Genomic DNA, 24,302 nt, shown 5'->3' with positions numbered 1-24,302 from the left:
TACATGCTATATAATTTAGTTACTATCGTGTATACTGTTCATGAATTCTTCTCCATGGATAGAATGTCTTATACTGTAAATTGATACCACCTCAACAGCTACGGAGTACCTGATAATTGTTAAGTCTTCAATAAATATTTACTGAATGAATGAATGATTGATTGAGTAAATGAATGAAGGGACAACATGTAGAATGAGTACTAGACTGTTAACATTTATCTTGGCTTAAAGAGCACTGGCTAATACCTAATTCCACTGGATAATTAACTGGTAGTATAACAACATGCTTAATTTCCATAGACATCTTCAAATATTTGAACTGGAAAGTTCACCACAACTCACTGCAATACAATTACCTTTTTGTTTTCATAAAGTGTAATGTGAAGCATGGAGAGAGGAAATATGTTTCCTGCTGTATGCCAACAATTAAACAATGTTATTAAGGGTCCTAGGCTGACCCTGCATTCTAATCTAGAGTTCTTATCACCACACTCTTAACGCAACTGCCCTCTAAACCAACTTTTTACTCTTCTTATTCGCTGTGGTAATTCAGTGTGCCCATGTGGACCCTGTAGCATATTGAGATGGTTAAAACATGATTGGACATTATTTTACCTCAGAGATACAAGTATCGTGTTTCCTTTAAGCCAATATTTTTTTAATCCCTCACACTGATATTTTATTTGTTTGTTTGTTTTGTTTGTTTTTAATGGAGAGAAGGCATAGTGTATTCATGGCAAATTATTTCACCCCAGATACACTTCTAGAGGAAAATCCTCTCTTCTAGTAGATGGCTTTGTAACTCTATTTCTGTAGTGTCTGTATCAAGCTAATATTTAAGGCAAATATCGTCTAACTGTAAGAGATTTGGATGTGCTTTGGAATGAGGCATTCATTAATTCCAAACCCTGTATCATATCAGTGTCTTTTAATTGTTTGACTCAAGGATGTGAGATAGTTTATACCTTTGTTTTGTCATCTGTATAATGGATACTAAAACTAACTGCATAATAAACACTAAACTGAACACATATCATTATTAGCTTCCTTTTTTTCACATCCCTGCTTTTGCCTTCATTTTCTATATTACTCTGAGACTATATTCATTGTTATTCATATGATGAAATGAGTTGTTTTAATTGCCTTAATACATTAGGCAATTAATTCTTTTTAGTCTTGAGCAAATTCCAACAACATCCTGAGACAAAATTATAATGAAGGTTTATGTGCAAGAAATTAAAAGTTATAGAATCTTTTTATTCTCAGGTATAAAAGTTATAGAATTATTTTATCCTCATAGTTATGAAAAATCACCTGGATAGGCAATACTTGAAATAATAAAATTCTGAATTGCTCTTGTGCACTCAATTAGAAGTAAATATGGCTCTTTGGATGAGAAACTACAGAGTGGAACTCATTAGCAGAGTTTTTGTTTGTTTTTTTCAGTAGAGAATTCTGGGAGCAATATCATCATCAGTCAAATAGTAAGATGTTAGAGGCGGGAAATCCTCAAATTCTATATAAACAAATCAGAGTCAACTTGCATACAGGAAAGACAGCAATTTGTAGTGCTGTGAATGCATGACCTGTAATTTCAATGGAGCAACCAGATGAGTTGGAAAATTATTACAACAATTCCTAATATAGTTTCACTGAGTCAGCTCTGAAGATAACTTTTACTAAATAAATTCAAAATAAAGAGCTAACATAAATAAGTTAACATGAGTCAGAAAATGCAATGCAATCTTTGCTTTGATTTAAAGATTAGAGCAGATATTAAACCTACCCCCCATCCAGCATCTGGTACTCTGCTTGCCTTTCCCACAGCCTCATTCTATGATCAGGTACTTGCAGTGGTCAGAAACTCACTACCTTGGGGGACTGATGGGTTTTTCTCTTGAGCAGCTGTGTTGGAAAGCACTTTAATCTTGGAGTGAGCCAAAATGTGCCTCAAGGTATAAACAAGTCTTAGTCGCTTGCCCTTTAGCCTAGACTACAAAGTGTTTTGAAAAAATTGTTTATATGACATGGTTTAAGTACCCTGGAAAAATGGCTGAGGAGAAAAATGAACTTGTAGAATTATGCATGGAGGTGACAATACCTCAGAGGAAGTTGAGTCAGTAAGGCGGTAATTAGAAAGTTCGGAGCAAATTACAACAGAAACCAAAAACATGGCCTAACTTAAAATTCTGCAATTTGCTTAGTATTTTCGACTGAGCAACTTTCATTTTGGCCTTCCCTGATAGCTCAGCTGGTAAAGAATCCACCTGCAATGCAGGAGATCTGGGTTCAATCCCTGGGTCGGGAAGATCCCTCGGAGAAGGGAATGGCTGCCCACTCCAGTATTCTGGCCTGGAGAATTCCATGGACTGTTTAGTCCATGAGGTTGCAAAGACACAACTGAGTAGTTTTCACTTTCATATATAATTTCATTCAGTCCTCTCAATAACCCTCAGATAGGTATTATCTTGACTTTAGGTTGACCTCTTATGTACCAGTGATCGTTCTATATGCTGAATACAACAGTGAACCAAAAAGTACCATCCAGGTGGAATTAAGATTCTATTAATGATAACCAGGGTTTGCCAAATGATAATACCTGCTTACTAGTTGGCTTAACCCTGATGCTGGGAAAAATTGAAGGCAGGAGGAGAAGGGGATGACAGAGGATGCGATGGTTGGATGTCATCACCAACTCAATGGACATGAGTCTGAGCAAACTCTGGGAAATGGTGATGGAAAAGGAAGCCTGGCATGCTGCAGTCCATGGGGTTGCAGAGTCAGACATAACTTTGTGGCTGAACAACAACAAAGTTGCCTTAAAGTCTGAATTTCTACTGCCAGATCCTAGGACGTGTTTGTTGTTGTTGTTCCTAGAACCAAATCTTCACTAGAATACATAAAAATGAAACAAATGTTAATGTTCTCTTCTGAACCATCATAAAATTCATGGTATAGACAGAGTAAGGTTTTTAAATGAAGGAGGGATTTTCTTACTATGGTTCTTATCATACTGAATGTGATCAAAGTTCTGAAATCCAGGACTTTTGCGGTGTCCAGTGGTTAAGAATCCACCTGCCAATGCAGGGGACACCAGTTGGATCTCTGGTCAAGGAAGAGCCACATGCTGCAGAGCAACCAATCCCGTGTGCCATAACTACTGAAGCCCACACATTCTAGAACCCATGCTCTGCAACAAGAAGCCACCACAATGAGACACCTACAACTGCAACTAGAGAGTAGCCCCCATTTGCCACAGCTAGAAAAAGTCCTTCCACAGTAACGACCCAGCACAGCCAAAACTAAATAAATACCTCTGAAATCCGTTTTGATTATTTTTTTCCTAATAAAAGTTTCTGGGATCCAATTAGGGCATCCTCGGTGGCACCAATGGTAAAGAACTCGCCTGCCAATGCAGGAGACATAAGAGACATGGGTTCAATCCCTGGGTCAGGAAGATCCCATGGAGGAGGGCATGGCAAGCCACTCCAGCATTCTTGCAGAGAATCCCCATGGACAGAGGAGCCTGACAGTCTACAGTCCATGAGGTTGCAAAGAGTAGGACATGACTGAAGCAACTTCCTACACACATATGCACAGGCTCCAGTCAAACACATCAAGTCAAATTTTACCAAATGTTCTGAAATCCATGAGAATTTGAGAAAAAGTGCCTAAGTTTTTATTTTAGATGTTTCAAATGAAGTGAATTTAGTACCCTCTTTTAGTATTTGTCAGTTATGGCTTCAATAGCCAGAATTCAATAAAATCATTTGTTTCCTCCATAAAAGAAAATTAAAAAGAAAATCGCATTCCTCCAGGACCCCTCACCCCCCTGCCAATAGGCAGTACCCTCTTCAGAGCATCAGTTGGCAGAAGTACTGAAGGATGTACTTGAGCTTGGACCTTTGGAAGCCGTTAACTCTGTGATCATTTCTAGTGGCCAGCAGGCCTCTGCTAAGAGTAGATATAGTTTTCCAGGAATCATCAAGAAAAAGGAGTCAGTCTCATTTCATTTCCATATTGAGGATGAATGCTCAGGGTCAAATTATTAGATTTTTAATTAAAGAAAGGAGAGAATTGATTGTTCAGATAAGAAAATAGAGAAAGGAGGTTAACACATCAATAAACTTGATATTAGAGTGCTGTATATATACGTACCAAGTGAAAAGTTGAGTACTAACATTTGTATCTTTTATTTTACCTGGTTTTATTTTGGTTCATAGTCTTCATCTACACCTGAGAGTCTCCACCCCTACCCTCATTTATGTGTGAATATAATAACCCATGTTTTTGTTTGTGTGTCTTTTCTATTTGGTATCTCCTGTCCTAAAAGAGTATCTGGCACCCAGTAAGTATAAGGTCAATATTTGTTGGTTGAATCTAGAAAAAAACGGTACTGAAGGACTTATTTGAAGGGCAGGGATCGAGACGCAGAAGTAGAGAATGAACCTGCAGACACAGTGGGGGAAGGAGAGGGTGGGATGCAGCCCTGACATATATACACTACCATGTGTGAAATAGAACTCTAGTGGGAAGCTACTAGCAGCACAGGGAGCTCAGCTGGGGTTCTGTGATAATCTAGAGGGGTGGTTGGGCGTGGGGCAGGAGAGAGGCTCAAGAGGGAGAGGATCTATGTATAGATATAGCTGATTCACTTTGTTGTACAGCAGAAACCAACATGACATTGTTAAGCAATCATCCTTCAATTAAAGGTTTTTTTTTTTTTTATGAGAAAAGCACAGAAGTTTAAAATTATTAACTTGTTAAATGCTTATGAGAGGAAATAATCATATTACTTTAGCTGTAGAGTTGTATAGAGATAAAAGCATGGTGCCTGAATGTAAGCGTTCAATAAATAGCAAACAGTTTCTTAAGATGATGATGGCACTCTGATATATCTGATATAGATTATTCTGGAGTAGGCTTTGGGTTTCCAAATAGGAATTGACTATCAGTTTGATTATACTGCTGCTGCTGCTGCTAAGTCGCTTCATTCGTGTCTGACTCTGTGTGACCCCATAGACAGCAGCTCTGCCATCCCTGAGATTCTCCAGGCAAGAACACTGGAGTGCGTTGCCATTTCCTTCTCCAATGCATGAAAGTAAAAAGTGAAAGTGAAGTCGCTCAGTTGTGTCTGACTCTTCACGACCCCATGGACTGCAGCCCACCAGGTTCCTCCATCCATGGGATTTTCCAGGCAAGAGTACTGGAGTGTGTTGCCATTGCCTTCTCCTTGATTGTACGAAGACTTATATAGAGAATACTCAAAGCTTGGACCCCAAGCATACAGTTTTCCATGTCACCTAATGGAGCTCAGAAAGAAGTTAACTAAAGTGGTTCATTCTCCACTGATGGTTCTAGTATCTTGATGGAGATTTGATTAATGTTATAGAGAAATGTGCCCATATATGGGCGTAAGTTACTTTTTACACAAATGACTAATTGACGATCCACCCCAATAATGCTAGGCCATGTCAGGAACAGACTACCACAAGCAAGTATCTTATTTACAACAGCAATAGTGCACGTGCCAACAACAGAACTTAGCATTTCGCTGGCAATGGTTTTCTCTTGCATCCTTTTTTTTCCTGGTGTGTTAAGGAAAAATTACTTTTCATTTTTGTTTCTGACCTTATTTTTTTAGAAAGTATTTTGGTAGCATACAGGGCTTTGTGTCATTCTCCATAAATTTAGTTCAACAAACAAACAAAAAACAGATCCAGTTGTTTTTCTTTTTCACCATTATTTGCAATTATTTTCCTAACAACATTGAAGATTTCAATACTGGCCTGTGTTTTCTCTCTTGCAATGTTTGGAAGTAAGCTTGACACTTGGTGTCCCTGTCAGCCTCTCTGTTGCTCTACATTGCAAATTTGCATGATAGATTTACTGGGTCCGGGAAGAGTTTATTAACCTTCCTCTAACAGAGTAAGTAGTTTTAAAGTTTTTACATTTAGCACCTAACTTTTACCTATAACAAGAAACAGAGAGAGGGAAGGAGAGAAAGATTGGTTTACAGAAATTCTGAGATGCACAACACCATTATATACAGGTGTTCTGCATTGCTTCTCCAAATACAGTTATAAAAAACACATCATGCTTCCTATTACTTATTGATTCACATATTTCACCCAATATATCTTTTTAAGTTTTATTAAAAGAATACATGATATTCTGTCTAGTTGCCTTTCTAATATATATTGATAGATGATTTTGTGGCTGTAAAGGCAGCTGGAGGAAGTATCAATATATGGATGTAATTATGTATGTCTATGTTTACATTCACATCTATTCAAACCATTTAATGTTAACATCTGGGAATAAATCAACATCATCTATTTTATTATCATGTACTTGACAGTGAGGTGGTGGGTCACTGTAGTCATTTTACCATCTCTGCTCATCATTTATCTTGAATTATGTATTTGTTTTTGTAACTCAGTGTGTTTTATATATCTTGGTCCACTGTCAAAATAAATGCATAATTTATTGTGACCAAAGCACAGACTGAGGAAAAGAATCTCAGGAGACTGTTCTGGCTTTGTTGTCAAAGCATTAACCAAAGATAACACAATCTTAATTACCATACCTGAATCTTGCAAGGCACTAACTCATGGAGGATTAGGGTCATTTTATAGTGATATTCTGTCCATTGTTCCACAAGTACGGGGAGATTTACAGTTTGATTTTCTTGGGGAAACAATGAACCTATTATACCACAATGGGATGGGAGAAAATTATGTATTTTTCTTTTGTCTCTGATGGTAGCTTATACCTGACTAATTTTCAGCACTGAGAAACTACAAAATTAGAGGAAAAGAAGGTATTCAAAGGTAATCAGTACTTAAGCCAAAATACCATAAAGAAAGGAAACAAATTGAAGTGACTCAGTTTAGCACTGCCTATTTCCTTCCGGGCTTTAACTGATTCAACTCACAGAGCATAGAAACCATGTAGAAATCAGTGACTTGGAGTTTACGAGTGTCTCGTGGGACTGTGGAGACAATTGTAGTTCAGGGCTACCAAAGTGTCCAGAAATGGAGAGACCAAGTCTACAGCAAGGAGGCATTTGAAAAGAAGATTTCAGAGCATTATGGGTGGTTTTCTCCCATGATGCATTTAACAAATCTTAACACGTACAGGAGTAAAGGGATTTCAAACCTATCAGCGAGTGTGCTAAGAGGCTAAAAAGCTAAAATAAAAATTGTAGCTTAACAGAAAGAGTAATCTCTAGAACTAAGGGAAAACTAGAAGTTAAATTAGCCCTCATAAATTCTGAATTCCAGCCTAAGAGTATCGAGGTGATCTATCTATCCATAAAGACCTTCCTGTGAGGGAAAAAAATCAACTCTATCTGAAGGAATAGAACACATTTTCATATCTAATTTCCAGAATTAAAACCTAGATCCAGGAAAGGGGTAATAAAATGGCATAAATAATGCATTATAAACGTCCTTGCATTGTACATAAAATGTTTGAGGCATTACTTCAAAGCATGTTCTAATAAGTCAGTGACACAAATATAAATATGATATTTAAGATTACCACTAAAATAATGTTAATAGAAGACTATATAGTAAATAGGTTAAACCCTCTTTTCTTTTTTTGAATTCGTAGGTTTTAATTATTTCATTTCCCTCTTTAGCCTATTAGTTGGAGCAAATAAAAAATTAAAACTTAATGAATCAAAAAAAAAAATATAGAAAAGTAAAATGAGAAAGAACTGATGAAGAAAACTTTAAGTGCAATTCCCAGGTGGCTCAGTGGTAAAGACTGCCTGCAAATGCAGGAAATGAGGGTTTGATCCCTGGGTCAGGAAGATCCTCTGGAGAAGGAAATGGCAAACCATTTCAGTATTCTTGCCTGGAAAATCCTATGGACAGATGAGCCTGGTGGGCTACAGTCCATGGGGTCACAAAAGAGTGGGACATGACTTAGCAACTAAACAGCAATGACAACAAGAAATTAAAACCCAGATATAAAATCACAGTAATGAAATACTCCAGGCAAGAATACTGAAGGGGAGCCATTCCCTTCTCCAAGGATCTTTCCAATCCAGGGATCAAACCCGGTTCTTCTGCATTGCAGGCAAATATTTTACTATCTGAGCCACCAGGGAAGATGCCTATAAATAAACTGACATTCTTTGTCAGAGTGGGGAAAAAAGCATCAGTTTTCAAATCTTTTTTTTTTTTTTATCATAAAGTGAAAGTGTTAGTTGCTCAGTCATGTCTGACTCTTTGCAACCCCATAGACTGTAGCCTGCAAGGCTCATCTACCCATGGGATTTTCCAGGCAAAAACAATGGAGTGAGTTGTCACCCCTTCTCCAGGGGATTTTCCCGATCCAGGAATCAAACCTGGGTCTCAGCATTGCAGGCAGATTCTTTACCGTCTGAACCACCAGGGAAGCTCTTTTTATCAGAAACGAACCTCAAGTATAAGAACACATAAAGACAAATGATTGTAAAAAGACCTATGCAAATTAAAACCAAAATAGTTCACCTATAGACCAAGGAGAAAGAAATATTACCAAAGATAAAGAGACATTTTTCATAACGATAAATAATTAAATTCAACAGGAAGATATAAAGATTCTGAAGTTATGTATACATAATAATAAGATGTTTGCCAAGTACATAAAGCAAAAAAAAAAAAAATGACATATACAAATGATGAAATAGACAAGTCAACACTTGTAAATGAAAATTTTATCCTACAACTCTCTACAAATCAGACAAGTAAACAAGAAATTACTAAGGATAGAAAGTATTTGAATATCATGATTAGTGAACTTGTCCAGTTGAAATGTATATAAACACTGCTCTTGAAAATTATAAAAATACGATAACTGCCAAACACACTTGAAACATTTACCCAACATAGCCAAAATTAGGCCATAAATCAAGTCTCAGGACTCCAAGCAGAGTACACTTTCTTAACACAGTGGAATTAAACTAGAAATAAATAACAAAAAACTCTGTCTGAAATTATCCGAAGTACTGGAAATTAAGCCATGCATCTCTAAATGACTGGAAAACAGAATAAAATCACAAAGAGAATTAGCACATTTGAAAAATGAATGATAAGAAAATAATGACATGACAAAACTTGTGAAACACAGCTAACACAGTGCCTAGAGAGAAATTAGCCTTAAATGTCTATATTAAAAAAGAAGAAATGCTCAAAATCAATTATCTAAGCATCCACTTCAAAAAGGCTGAAAGTGAACAGAAAATTAAAAACCAGTGGCGAGGTGAAGATAAATACAGGGTAGAATGTAATGAAATTGAATACAAATATACAGTCCTGAAATTCAACAAAGTCAAAAACTATTTGCAAAGGTAAATAAAGCTGATAAAATCTTGCAAGAAAAAATAGTAAAGGTACAAGTAGCCAATATCAGAAATGCCACGGAATTCTCTGCTGGTTCAATGGTTAGAACTCAGCATTTCCACTGCATGCTGCTGCTGCTAAGTCACCTCAGTCGTGTCCGACTCTGTGTGACCCCATAAATGGCAGCCCACCAGGCTCCCCGGTCCCTGGGATTCTCCAGGCAAGAACACTGGAGTGGGTTGTCATTTCCTTTTCCACTGCATGAAAGTGAAAAGTGAAAGTGAAGTCGCTCAGTCGTCACCGACTCTTAGCGACCCCACAGACTGCAGCCCACCAGGCTCCTCTGCCCATGGGATTTTCCAGGCAAGAGTACTGGAGTGGGATGCCATCACCTTGGGCATAGAAAAAAATGGCAAAGGGGACTTCATCATAGATTCTACAGATATTAAAAAATAACTGAACATTATTAATATAGGTATGGAATAAGGATTAAAATATATATGAGATGGACTAATAAGTTGAAAAATATGTTTGGTGCAAACTGGCATATGTAAGAAAAAGAAAAATACGTCTATCATTTTCTCAACTGAATCCATAATTACTAACTTAACATATGACTCAACATGCCCAAATGAACCTGACACAAACTTTATCAGAGAAAAGTAAAAGAGGGAGCATTTTCCACCTTATGTCATGAAGCCAGCATAATCTTAATGCTAAAATTGACAAGAGTATTATAAAAAAATAGAATTAATAGCCTGCTTCTCATAAACATATTAGCATATGCTAGTAACATGTTAGCAAATCAAAACCACTAAATATAATATTACACAGGAATATAAGGACAGATGATAACTTTTGAAAATCTATTAATGTGAATTAAAGTACTGAGGGAAGAGAAGAGAAAACATATGATCATTCTCAACAGATGTAGAAAATGTTATATATTCATCTCTTGTTCATGAAAAAGCTCTTTGCACACTAGAAATAGAAGAGAACTTAATCTGATAAAGGATAGCTACAGAAAACAAACAGCATATACCAGACCTAATGGGCAATATATGGAAAGCTTTCTTCCTGAGATTGGAAATGAGAAATTAAAATATAAATGTTGGAAAGGAATAAATAAAGTTGTCACTATTCAGAGACAACATGATTGAGTACATAAAAATGAAAAAATCAAAATTAAACTGTTACAAATAATAAGCAAAATTTGCATACTTGTTAGAGTTTGAAAATAAAAATATGATTTAAAATAACAACACCACCAGTCAGAAAATAAAGATACTACTTATAATAGTAAAAAGACTTCAACTAAATAATGAAAAAAACCTAATGAATGAAGTATATGACTTCTAAACAGAAAACTACAGAACATTACGGAGAGAAATTATGTTCGGTCGCTTCGGTAATGTCCAACTCTTTAAGACTCCATGGACTGTAGCCATCCAGACTCCTCTGTCCATGGGGATTCTCCAGGCAAGAATACTGGAGTGGGTTGCCATGCTCTCCTACAGGGGATCTTCCTGACATAGGGATAAAACCCGTGTCTCTTACATCTTCTGCATTTACAAGCAGGTTCTTTACCACTAAGCCACCTGGGAAACTGATCTAAATAAATGAAATATAACATACTTCATGATTTGGAGATTCAAATGTAAAAGATGTCAATCCTCTTTAAATTTATTGGCAGACTCTTTGCAATATCAATCAATATTCCAGCAGCTGTGTATGTGTGTATATGTGTGTGTGCATGCCCACAGTTTGGCAAATAACACTAAAATTTGTAAAATAAAAAGTAAAGGGAAAAACAATGAAGAAAATATTTTAAAAGAAAAATTGTTGAGCTTATTATATTCATAACAACTATATAAGATGTATTATAAAGAGTTAATAAAAGAGGATTGTATGAGCATAAAGATAGAAAAAGATACAAAGAGAAAAGAGAATTCCAGGAACAAGTCTGTACAAAAATACTCAACCGATTTATGATAAAGATATGACAGATGAACATACAATGAAGTTGATTGTGAACTGGATATACATGAGTGGATAAAATTGAACCTTGGCCTTTAACTCAGACCACCAATTTTAGTAATCTTCAGAGAGATCAGAGATATAAATGTGAGAAAAGTTGTATCTTCTAAAAAATAATAACTTTCAAATTCTTGGTTATTTGCATAATTTGCATTAATTACTTGCATAATTAATGAATATATTGCAAAAAGTATTAAAGTTAATAGGAACGAAGACTGATGAATTCAACTTTATTAATTAAGAATTTATGCTCATCAAAAGTTACTATTAAGAGTGAAAAATTAACCCAGAGACTAGGCAAGGCTATTGTGATACTCATATCCAGCAAAGGACACATATCCTTAATATATAGTATGGCTATCTATTAGAAAAACAAAGACAACCCAGTTAAAACATGACAAAAAGTGAAACAGATCTTTCACAAAAGAATATATCCAAGTGGCCAGTAAGCATAATATGTCTTTAACATCAAATCATCAAGATATTAATATTAAAATATGAGGAAACTAAAATATAACTATACGTCTCTGCAATGGTTAAAATTAAAAATATAATAAATAATTGACTTTTCCAAGTGTCCTAAAGACATGCAGCAGCTTGAACTTCTATGTATTGCTAGTCGGAGTGTAAATTGGCACATCCACATTAGAAAAATATTTGGAAGCTTATGCTAAACTTGAAAGGGACCATGTTCTATAATATTCCACTCTATTCTTTAGTATGTTACATACTGGAATCCATGTATTTGTGCATCAACAGAAATACATAAAATATTTATAGCAGCACATTTCAGAAGAGCATGAAACTAAAACACGCCAAATATCCACCAGTAAGAGGATAAATGAATAAACTGTGGTATATGTATACAATGAAATTCTTTTCCAAAGAATGAAAAAGAGTGAACTACAACTGCCTACAATCTCATGAATGAATTTGCAAATAGTATATTGAGCTAAAGAAGTCAGATACAAAAGTGTGTACTTTATAATGTTCTGAAGAAGGCAAACTAGTATAATGTTCAGAAACAGAGTAGGACTTCTCTGTTGGTCCATTGGTTAAGAATCTGACTGCCAATGCAGGGGACATGGGTTCAGTTCCTGGTCTGGGAAGATCCTACGCGCCCCACAACTACTAAGCCCACACACTCGAGGCCACGAGCTGCAACTACATAAGCTTGCATGCTCAGAGCCAATGCTCCACAGCAAGAGAGGCCAGCACAGTAAGTCCATGCACTGTGACTGGAGAGTAGACCTAACTCCCCTGCAACTAGAGAAAGCCTGCACACAGTGACATAGACCCAGGGCAGCCAAAATAATAATAATAACAATGCATTTTAAAAAGAAACAGAGCAGAGGTTACCTTGAAGGGCATAATGACCTAGAAGGGGTACATGGAACCTTTTGGGATGCTAGTTATGCTGGATATCTTGATCTGAGTGATGGGTACATGGGGTATGTTCATCTTACAAAAATACACTGGAATAAAATCTTGAGATTTATAGTTTATTGTTTTCATGGCTTACTTCAAATACAAAAGTTGATCTCACACTAAAAATGTAAGGAAATTACCCAAATAATTAACACATATATTTCTAAAGATAAATTGACTAACAAAAATTTCATGTTAATGGAATCATCACACCTTTCTTTGATATTATTAGTTTATTAGGATAGTGTATTGTTTGGGAAACAGTCCATCTTAAAAGTATGGTATTGTAAGATTGTCTTTTACAAGTGCTATGCTAAAAGAGAGCCTGTGGGGAATTGCTTTTGTTTGTTTCTGTGTGTGTCTTTTTTACTTATTGATGACACTGCTCTGGACTAATATTTCAGCTTTACCACTTCCTGGCTTTGACTAATATGGGCAAGGTGACTAAAGTCCACATGATTGGATGTTCACAGATGGATATTTCTTTACTACTTGCGCTGATATGTGAGTTATATAAATTTAAGTCTTAGATACCCTGAAGGCAAATTCCCACTTAAGAAAATAATGTCTTCATGGTAACCCAACAAACCTCAAAGAGATAGTACATAACAGATCATGCAACACATGCTGGGTAGTTTACAATAGTGGTTTTCTTCTCTGATAAAATGTGTGTGTTTATGTGTGCATGTACAATTGTTACTGTAAGCTGCTGTTGAATGAGCATTTAAACTGAATATTAGATAAATCTATATTCCTCTGAAAGTGTGAGTCTCCATTATTAAGGTTCTAATATATAAAGGATTTAAATTGAATTGCATTGTGAGAATAATCCCAAGAAATTCAGTTCCAATAATTTTGAACCAATCCTATTTGAAATAATAAGGGAGGAAAAAAAACACTGAAGATTTAGTAATGGAAGCATAATGCAATTTTTGTTGCCAGAGTAGAATTAGAGACTTTGCAAAGACTTAGATTACTAAAGGAGATGTAAGGAATAATAAACTCATTACAAAACTTTGATTCCTCTCCTCTTATAGTATGAAAAAAGATGAGATGTATAAGAAGGATTTAAACATGTACTTAGGGCTGTGAAAGGAGGGAGTCGATATTTTCCAGCTACAAATTCAGCAAGAGTAGTACACAGTAAAAAAGAGAGGTGTACATAAAACAAACATATAAAATGCGTGTGCATGTGCACACACAACACAAAATAATATAGACAACAAAAAGAAACAAACTGATAAGCAGACATAAAGCATTAAAAGTATCTTGGGAAGCACATTAGTGTACATTGAAGTTGAACTCATGTTGTACACATGAAGTTTATATAATGTTATAAGCCAGTGTTATCTTAATCTTTAAAAATACCCAGAAATCATAAAAGATGAATCACTGGTTTATGTAAATCTAACTTAGAATTCTAGAAGGAGACTTATTATCAAAAAAAAAAAGGTCTGGTCGGTATGGTACTGGCACAGAACAGAAATATAGACCAATGGAACAAGACAGAAAGCCCAGAGATAAACCCACACACAGATGGGTACCTTGTCTTTGAAAGGAGGCAAAAATATACAATGGCAAAGATAGTCTATTTAATGTGTTGCTGGGAAAACTGGACAGCTCTGTGCAAAAGAATGAAATTAGAACGTTTCCTAACACCCTACACAAAAATAAAACTCAAAATGCATTAAAGGGCTAAATATAAGCCCAGAAACCATAAAGCTCATAGAAGAAAACATAGGCAGAACACTCTATGACATAAATCATGACAAGATCCTCTATGACCCATCTCCTAGAGTAATAGAAGTAAAAACAAAAATTAACCAGTGGGACCTAATTAAGCATACGTTTTTGCATAGCAAAGGAAACTATGAATAAGGTGAAAGACAACCATCAGAATGGGAGAAAATAATATCAAATGAAACATGAAAGTGAACCTGACAGAGGATTCATCTCAAAAATATACAAGCAGCTCAATGCCAGAAAAACAAACAACACAATAAAAAAGTGGGCAAAAGACCAAAGCAGACATTGCTCCAAAGAAGACATACACATGGCTAATAAATGTGAAAAAATGCTCAACATCTTTCATTATTAGAGAAATACAAATCAAAACTACAATGAGATATCACCTGATACCAGTCAGAATGGCCATCATAAAGAAATCTACAAACAATACATGCTGGAGAGGGTGTGGAGAAAAGGGAACCCTCTTGCACTGTTGGTGATAATGTAAATTGATGAAGCTGCTATGGAAGATAGTATGGGGATTCCTTAAAATACTAGGAATAAAACTACCATATGGCCCAGCAATCCCACTCTGAGGCATATACCCTGAGGAAACCAAAATTGAAAAAGACACATGTAACCCAATGTTCACTGCAGAACTGTTTACAATAGCCAAGGCACGGAAGCAACCTAGATGTCCATCGACAGCTGAATGGATAAAGCAGCTGTTGTACATATACACAATGGAATATTACTCAGCCATAAAAAGGAACACATTTGAGTCAGTTCTAATGAGGTGGATGAACCTAGAACCTATTACAAGAGAAAAAAATATCATATATTAACACATATAAATGAAATCTAGAAAGATGGTATGGATGAACCTATTTATAGGGCAGCAGTGGAAACACAGATATAGAGAACAGACTTATGGACATGGAGGTTGGGCAGAGGGGAAGGAGAGGGTGGGTTGTAAGGAGAGAGTAACACAGAGAGTAACACAGTAACCCAGGTTATTTTGCATAACCATATGTAAATTAGAGAGCCAATGGAAATTTGTTGTGTGACTCAGGGAACTCAAACCAAGGCTCTCGAACAACCTAGAGGGGTGGAATGTGGAAGGAAGTGGGAGGGAGGTTCAAGAAGGAGGGGACATATGTATACCTATGGTTGATTCATGTTGATGTTTGTCAGAAACCAACACAATATTGTAAAGAAATTATCCTTCAATTAAAAATAAATAATTTAAAAAAAAGATCTTGGGAAAAAGTTTGGCAAATAATGCATATTTATAAATTTTACGTTGAAATAAAATGTTAATGATAATAAGACTATTAAAAGTAGGCAGTATTATATAACCCCTGGAGGAGGGCATGGAAACCCACTCTAGTATTCTTGCCTGGAGAATCCCCATGGACAGAGGGTCCTTGGGGTCACAGAGTCAGACATGACTGAGTGACTAAGCGCACAGCAGCATAGTATTATATAACATATTAATATAAAAATGGAAAATGTAACAGTTCTGTTCCCGTTAGTACTAATTTTTCATTTATAAACTGCCATTAAGGTTGCCTTTATATAGAATGTGACTGTTAAAGTTTTACATTTCATAGACTCATAGTATCTGAGAGGTTCATAACATCAGTCCTTACTTTAATGGCTCTAAAAATTTTTCCATAGAACTTCACCACCATAAATGTGCCTACCGTACTCTTTAGGACTTCAACTCTTGTGAGCCGAAATAAGGACACTGAAGGTTCATTATAGAGTGTAGGAGAAGGTGGAGTGAGGGCTTGCCAAGGACTCCAGTACATGGAGGTTCACTTAAGATGAATGTAATAAATAAGAGACTTACACATTTTCTCCCGTTTTAGAGAACATTTGAAAATGCTGGGACCAAACAGCATGCGTTTTCACAGTCAGTAGGGAGCACAGACAGGGGTCAGTGAGGACTTGAACTAAAGTCACCATTTAAGAGCTGTTTTCTCTGGAGAGTTTAAGGCATTTTCAAATATGTCTAACTCCACAAAATTCACAGTGAGAGAAAGCACTTCCCCACCTTTCTTCTGAGAGTTACTACTTGGTTCATACTACTTGGTTCATACTTGGTTCAAAAGCTATACCTTACAAGCTTTATTTATTTGATACCAAAGCCACCATCTGATTAAAGTTCTCATTTAGTTGGAAGCTGTTCTAAATATGAAGGTGATTTTAAGGAATAAAACAGAATGACTCCTCTTTACAGCCTGGTTTGCTGGAATTTTCACAATAACATGATCAAAAATTGTAAAAATTCTGGTGATCAACTGGTTCTCTTGATGCTGAAATTTCTTGGTATTTATTTGAGGGAAATAATAGATTGTGTTTTAACTGATGCATTAATACAGTTGCTATGGTAGTGAAAGGGTAATGCATAAAAATAATACTGTAAAGAGAAAAACCTATCAAAAATATCCCCAACAGAATATTGAGTAGAGTTTCCTGGGCTTATTAGGTCCTTATTAGTTATCTATTTTATATAAAGCATTATGTATATGTCAGACCCAATCTCCCAATTTATTCCTTTCCCCTTTTACCCCCTTGATGACCATAAGATTGTTTTCTACATCTGTGAGTCTATTTCTGTTTTGTAAATAAGTTCATCTATACCATTTGTAATTAGATTCCACATACAAGTGATATATTTGTCCAATAAAAATTTAAAAAAAATCCCCAACAGCTTTTCTATCCTGCTGGTGTCCACTGGTTAATTATATTTCACCTCGTTTCTATGCTGTTTAATAATATATGGATTAATGAACCATGACTAATGATTTAGAAATAATCACACTATTTATGGGTAAAATATGCATCAAAAACTTTTTTTCCTTAGTCACCAGAGAGCCTAAATTCACTATTGAAATTATTTTCCAAAATCTTTTTGGAAACTTCCATTAGTTTTATTTTAAATTTCCTAAGATGCTATGTTTTGTATCATATATTCAATTCAAATCATCCTATTTTATAAACTTCCACCATCCTCTCATCCCTATTCAATTATAAATTCTCTTATTTTGCATTCCCCCTGTTGACTGTAATTTACTGCTCAAGCCTTCCACCCTTCTACTCGTGGAAGGCTCAAGAATTATTTATTGTGCCCACCAGTATATCTAAATTTGTCAAATTATTTTTTCTCTCTTATAGCCTGAAAAGGAGAGGTTGTTTATTTCAGTCAAGGCCTGCAAAAACAGCAGCTTGTGGAAACTAGTTAGAAGCAAATTCCCAAGTAACGTAGACTTGGCAGTATTCCATTACCTTTGATTATAAAAGGGCAAAATTAATGGGCAATTCATGAGGCTATGTGACAGAGAGGTGACAGAAAGTCACTAAGATTCACATGGTAGAAGTCAAGGAATTGTTTATACCAGGTGCCATTTCAGCCTTTTTCCATCATTTGTGAAAAGAGTTGACTTTTGTGGCCAATTGAAATGGGCTTTTCCTTCCAGACCACTTTGTCACATCTCCTGTGTTTAGAAAATTAATCTTTAATGAATGCTAATCAAGTTTCTAATTATAATATCTTTATATTTAATGTTTGTGTATCAGATGAAAGGCAAACATTTGGGGGCCAGTCACAAAGGACATGAATAATTTCCTCAGAAGCATATCTAATTAATTTTATTGCTCTATAATATCTTTAAAATTTGAACTCCCATCATTTCATTAATTTAGATAAAAGTGAATCTTCAGCATGTAAATATGACACTTGTGTCGAAAATTATGATAAGATGAAATAATTTCAATCATGCATATTCATCTAATATAGATAATGATAACACATTTGGGGATATTTGAGGGATATATAGCACTAGTTTATTGTTATATATTATTGGGGCTTCCCAGACAGTTCAGTGGTAAAAAATCTGCCTGCAATGTAGGGGCTGCAGGAAACGTGTGTTTGATCCCTGAGTCAGGAAGATCCCCTGGAGGAGGGCATGGTAACCCACTCCAGTATTCTTGCCTGGGAAATCCCATGGACAGAGGAGCCTAGTGGGGTGCAGTCCATGGGGTCACAAAGAGTTGGACACGAGTGAAGGGACTGAGCATGCACGCATATTTCTTTGTTTTCCTCTTTGTTTTAGCAGTTGGTAGAAATATTCAAAGTGTCTGGCACATTCATACATTTAAGAAAACAAATTAAACCATAACTTCTCTTGTCAGAAAGCTTACTGCTAACTTTTAAAATTGTAATCTCATCTAAAAATATTTCAATGACTCACCAATGACCATATGCTCGTGATCTTAGAACAGTATTAAGTGATAGCTCCCAAACCTGTATTACTTTTAATAACAACAACAACAAAATTAGATGGTATTGTTCTAGGGATCTGGGCCCCTGGATAGTAAAACACCTACCTTGTTCCAGATCTTACAATAAGAGGAAACCATATAGCACTTTAATGTTGAGAGTTATCCCAAAAAGAAGCTTATGGAGATTCCCTATCCTCTATGCTTGAGTTTTACCACCTGCTGGCCATTTAGATCTACGAGATAACTACATTCATTACAAATGTGATATTAAGAAAAGAGAAGAATATGCGCCTTGGCATAATTATCCTTCTGCCAAAATAGTGAGAGTAAAATCTTTATATTCATGTTTGCCTTTGAAGTGTGTGTGTGTGTATATACAAGGTATAAGAGGGAAGACAAAAATATCACGTTTAGTAGACTTTGCCCCATTAACAATTTTCAGTGAATCTAACTTGATAAGATCAGCATTTTCTTCACTTCTCTAGGAGCAAAATCATGTTTAAAGAGTATGATAGCTTTTTCTTGTACTTATATAGTCTTATAAGACAATGCACCTATTTACTCACTGTTCAAGTCTGTGTTGATCGTCATTTGTTTATGAACTGAATGGTTAATGAGACTAAAGCATAATAGAAGTCTCCTCTAATCATTTATATATACAAAAGTTGGTCTAAAAATGTGGCAAGGAAGAAATTATTGGTATATAAATAAATAAGCAATAGTTCTCAAGGTTGAAATACAGAGAATTACAAAATAAAATTAATCAAGGAAAGAGGCTTTGCTAGGGTGAAACAGAAGTAAAAGGAAAAATACAGAATTTAAATTGTTTAGTTTCGCAGAGAGGCTGGCTGATTATAAGTGCAGTTCTGAGAATATCAGTGATGGCACAACCTATTAGATTTAGCCGGCTTGATTTTTATATTTGTACTCAAACTTTAGTCAAACTTGAAATAAATACAGCAAGTCTATATGTATTCTTGAAGAAATGACAGTGATTAGTTACCTTACAAAGGAACAAAATATATTTTGTTTTAAACTTCATCAATATAATATTGTGTGCATGACTCATGTTTGGAAGGTCAAAACTACATTTTGGAGTCTTGGAGTTAATTTTAAATTGATATGTACTTGTAAAGACATGTAGCCATTTAAGCGTCCATCTCCACATCACATTACCTATTTCACAGCTCCTTAGTGAGGACTGAATGAAACGACTCTAAGAAATACCTTGCACTGGACATAGTGCACACTGAATGTGGACAGTGTTGACACTTCCACTGATAAAACATAAAGGCTATAAGATACTCCTATGTGCCCACCATGATCTGAGCACTTCGAACTGTTTCTCATATAATGTACGTAACAGTTCTGTAACGGCAGTGTCAAGGTATTGAGTTCAGTTTCCTCAGGAATAAAATGAGGTTAAATACCATTTTCAGAATCCCATTGGTAGTGGAAGACAGAGATGGGGGACCAAACTTTATTTGTTTTCTACAAACACTAGATTCCTCTTTATACTTCAGCAACTGCTCTTGAGCTCATGGTCAGACTAGAAAAGAGATGTACATCTTTAAGGATATAATCAGACCTTATTTCAAATACCTTATAACTCATTCATCTACCTGATTCAAGTAGATAAAAGGTACAGTGTAAGTTTCTTGTTTTAGGGTCACATGCTACAAAAACTTTCCCTTACATTGATGTGGGGAGCTGTATGCATCCCCTCTGAATAGGAATGAGTTAATTCATCAGACATAATAGAGTAAAAGAAAAAGGAGTAGTAGAGGTGAGACATTTGAGGCTACTGGTATGATTTTGGGAAAGTGAGATTATGTTTCATTACTTAGTGGTTGGAATTCCAAAGGATGATGTTCATCCATCCATAGTTAATCAAATTAGCATATTGGTGAATAGCCGTGGTAGTTAACCCAATTCAAATCTCGTAGCATTGCCAGTGGGGTCAACCAACTATAAATTTGTAACATGGCTCTGATTATTTGGCATGTGCTTTAAAATACTTTTATATTTAATGGAAAAAATGAATATTTGAAGGTTTCAGAGGTCAAAATTTAATCAGCTGTCAGAAAGAAGAGTTTGATATATCAAATACAAGTCTATTTCTTCATATTCAAAAGCTAAAGATCTATCTTTTGATTTGCTTATAAATATTCAGTGCCACAGAAACACAAATACTTCTCCATTTTTCAATACATTCTGTGTAATTTACACATGATCAAAAGATTATTACATGGTACAATCAGAGTCAAACAGTATTGGATTTATTACAAATAAAAAATTATCATTTGGCCAGGTTAGCAATGTATTAATGAACCTTATTTCTGTGCATGCATGTTTGTGTGTGTGTGTCTGCATATAACTTTTTAAATTTAAGGACTTAAAGATTAAGGATTATGCATTAAGTTCCATGCTACTGGAATTGACATGGAAAGATTAAAAGATTATTATCTGTTTACACTGATGAAAATCTTTATGAAAATGACAATATTAAAATAACTTGGCTTATCTAATCCAAAAAGATCCCAAGGTCAATTTTTAGTACAAAATAAAATTCATATAAGATATGAGTCCCTATCTTTAAGATTATCCCCTTTATCATTATTAAAGATACCTTCTCAACAGTTAATGTGGTTCTAGCCTTTTTTGGGGTTTTGATGTTTATCTTTAATATATAGTCAGTCAAACATGTAATAGTGCAAAAATGGGCTGTGTTCTACCCAAGATAAACAAAGAGATAAATATTAGAATTATTTTTCCTTTCATACAATGGGCTTTATCAATAAAATAAAGCTTTCTTCATCTAGGAAGCCTCTTGCAATTTGTTCAGAGACCGTCTATCAAGCTAAGCTCCAGCAAATGGTGTTTAGAATAGTAATTTATACTTTTTTTAAAGCAGCCAAGCACTTGCTCTTTTTCCTTGCCGAATGGTCAGATTCCATAATCACCATGTTGAAAACACCCTAATTAAGGGAAGTTGAAACAGACACACAGGCTTTCGAGCAGAAAGTTGAGTTGCACGTTAAAATGCAGTATCCTCAATGCTGATGTTATTTTTTCCTTCCCATAGGGAACCACAGTCAGATATCCCGAGTACCTGTTGCTATTAAAGTGCTGGATGTCAATGACAACGCCCCTGAATTCGCATCCGAATATGAGGCATTTTTATGTGAAAATGGAAAACCCGGCCAAGTAAATATCTCCATGTTGTTAATGCTGAATATGTTTGTATACCACTGTCTCATATTTGATTAACCTGCATTATAGTGTGCATTTGCATCATTTACAACCTGCAAAGTCATAGGCAAGAATCATCCACATGGGAAAAGAGAGAGAGTATTTTTCTTTCCAAGATGTTATTCTCTTCTGACTTATGACCAAATTGGCTCCTGAAAAGAAATGGCCCGTGGTGCCATGAACCCGGAGCCAAAATAGAGCTTAAAATATCTCAGGATAGGGATGATCACAGGGGAGGTCTTAGAGTAATGGGGCCAAAATGTTAAACCTTCAAATGACAGGACGTGAAGGGAAAAAAAGCCCATGGGGAAGGCATGTTCGTTTCATAACAAAGGTAGGAATAACACATAATAAGGAACCCTAGAAAGACCAGTTGTAAGAAGTGCATTTTTAAATCTGTTAGGTGTAGCTATATTTAGATAGACGTAAGACGAACAACATGTTTTAGACATGCAAGTAAAGCATCTGATAATTGTGTATTGATGTGTATTGATGGAACTTTTTTTTTTAACCTCTCTTATATAGCTTAGATAAGACAATGGAGACACAGAGAGAGACAGAGAGGAAGGAAGAAAGGAAGGAAAGGAGGGAAGGAGGGGAGGAGGAAAGGGGAGAATGAAGGGGAGAGGGAGGCAGGAAAGGAGGTAGAGGGTGGGAGAGAGGGAGAGAGTTAAGAAAGAACAACAAAAACCAAACCTGCTATTCTCTGAATGTCATAATGGAAATAGTCTATGTAAAGTTTGAAAAAAACCACAAATGTAATAGATTTACTTTAACAAGGTTCCAAAGTACTGTATGTTTAAGAAATTTATCGTTTTTCAATTTCCTAATTTATTTCTGGATGGTGACATTTTAATTTAAATAAACAGCAGCTGACAGCATGACATTGGAGTTGTTAATCCAACTATTCTTGTGCCTCATGTGGGTGTTAGGAATGCAACTTACTATTTTCCAAGCGTTTACCTGACAAGAGTCAGACTTTTTCCACCTAAGAAGGGAATAGCACTGTGGCTCTATAGTTTTATGTACTTATTACAGAAGATCAAGTGGCTGCTCCCCTATAAAACAGTGGACATTTTCCCCAGACTATTCTCCTCTGTCTGAAGGATTAGCGTTGTTTCCACTCACTAAAAGACGACACAAGTATATGTGTGTGCACATAAGTTAAAAGCTAACATTTTAATAATAAAATCAATTTTAAATACTAGGCATCATATATGTTATAATCAAAATATTTACCTTCAGCAGTGATATGCCAAAGGTGACCTCTTTTTTAAAATACTACTCTAACATTAGTTTCAGCATTTCCTAATCTCATCATGTTGAATTGCCCTCTACTTGTCTTATCCTTTGAGTGTTTTTATTTGTGATCCTTTGAGGATGGAGTTTAAATACGTGACAGTAAATATCATTTAGCTAAAGTTGGTGAATGGAGTTGATGGAGAGAGTTTGGTCAAAATACACGCAAGGTCAGTTTTCAAGGGTATGGTTGTGTGGGCCAGATTGTTGCTGGATGATATAGCCAATCACAGAGTTATGTCAGACATTTTTGATCATACAGAAACTGTCAAATGCTTTAGAATTTAAATAAAACTACATTGTTCATGTAAAACTCATCACATAAGTTCAGAGAGTCAATGGCATTGATATTTCAAAAATTCCACATTGGCTTCACTTGTGATATTGACATGCATACCTTAGGATCTCCTGAAATATGGAGGTTTACCCTGTGGATTTTGACTGTTTCCAAGGTTTTAATGATTCATCAGCAGTTTTTAATCCTCAGAAAAAAAAATACACTGTTTCATCACCTTTCCTATGCAAGATCAAAATAAAAAACAAAAGTCGATTCTTTGTTTTATAATTTTTGCAAATCAACATGAATGACTCACTCTGTGAAAAAATGTTTGTTGTGTGTGTACACTGCACTATCTTATCCTCAGATGAATCTTTAGGCATGTTTATTTGACTTCATATTTACATGAAGATATCAGATATTTGTCTGTTCAGCAAAATTTTTTGGACATATGGCTGACTGGTTGATACACACAGTTAAAATAGCTCCTGAATTCCTTGAATCCTTTGTGCTAGTCAGAACTCATGTTTGATTCATTACATCATTCCCAGGTCACTTTTAATGGCTCAAATATCTCATTTTTATATTTAACATTTTCAAGAATTCATATTTGTTATCCACACTAAATAGTGTTTACTTATAAAAGTTCAGCACGG

At 35.5% G+C, this 24,302-nt stretch overlaps 1 protein-coding gene across 1 annotated transcript in view; it reads left to right on the top strand.

The window, feature by feature from the left end:
• CDH8 (cadherin 8, type 2) overlaps nt 1-24,302 on the top strand; it is a 403,256-nt gene that overhangs the window by 305,564 nt on the left and 73,390 nt on the right. Inside the window, exon 9 of the mRNA XM_010833836.1 lies at nt 21,904-22,025. Coding sequence (XP_010832138.1) covers nt 21,904-22,025 — 122 coding nt within the window. The remainder of the gene's footprint in view (nt 1-21,903; nt 22,026-24,302) is intronic.

This window comes from Bison bison, unplaced genomic scaffold (assembly GCF_000754665.1).
Source record: "Bison bison bison isolate TAMUID 2011002044 unplaced genomic scaffold, Bison_UMD1.0 scf7180017863938, whole genome shotgun sequence".
Lineage (NCBI taxonomy): Eukaryota > Metazoa > Chordata > Mammalia > Artiodactyla > Bovidae > Bison > Bison bison.
The sequence above is the reverse complement of the archived record's forward strand: the minus strand, read 5'-3'. Positions and strand labels throughout refer to the sequence as shown.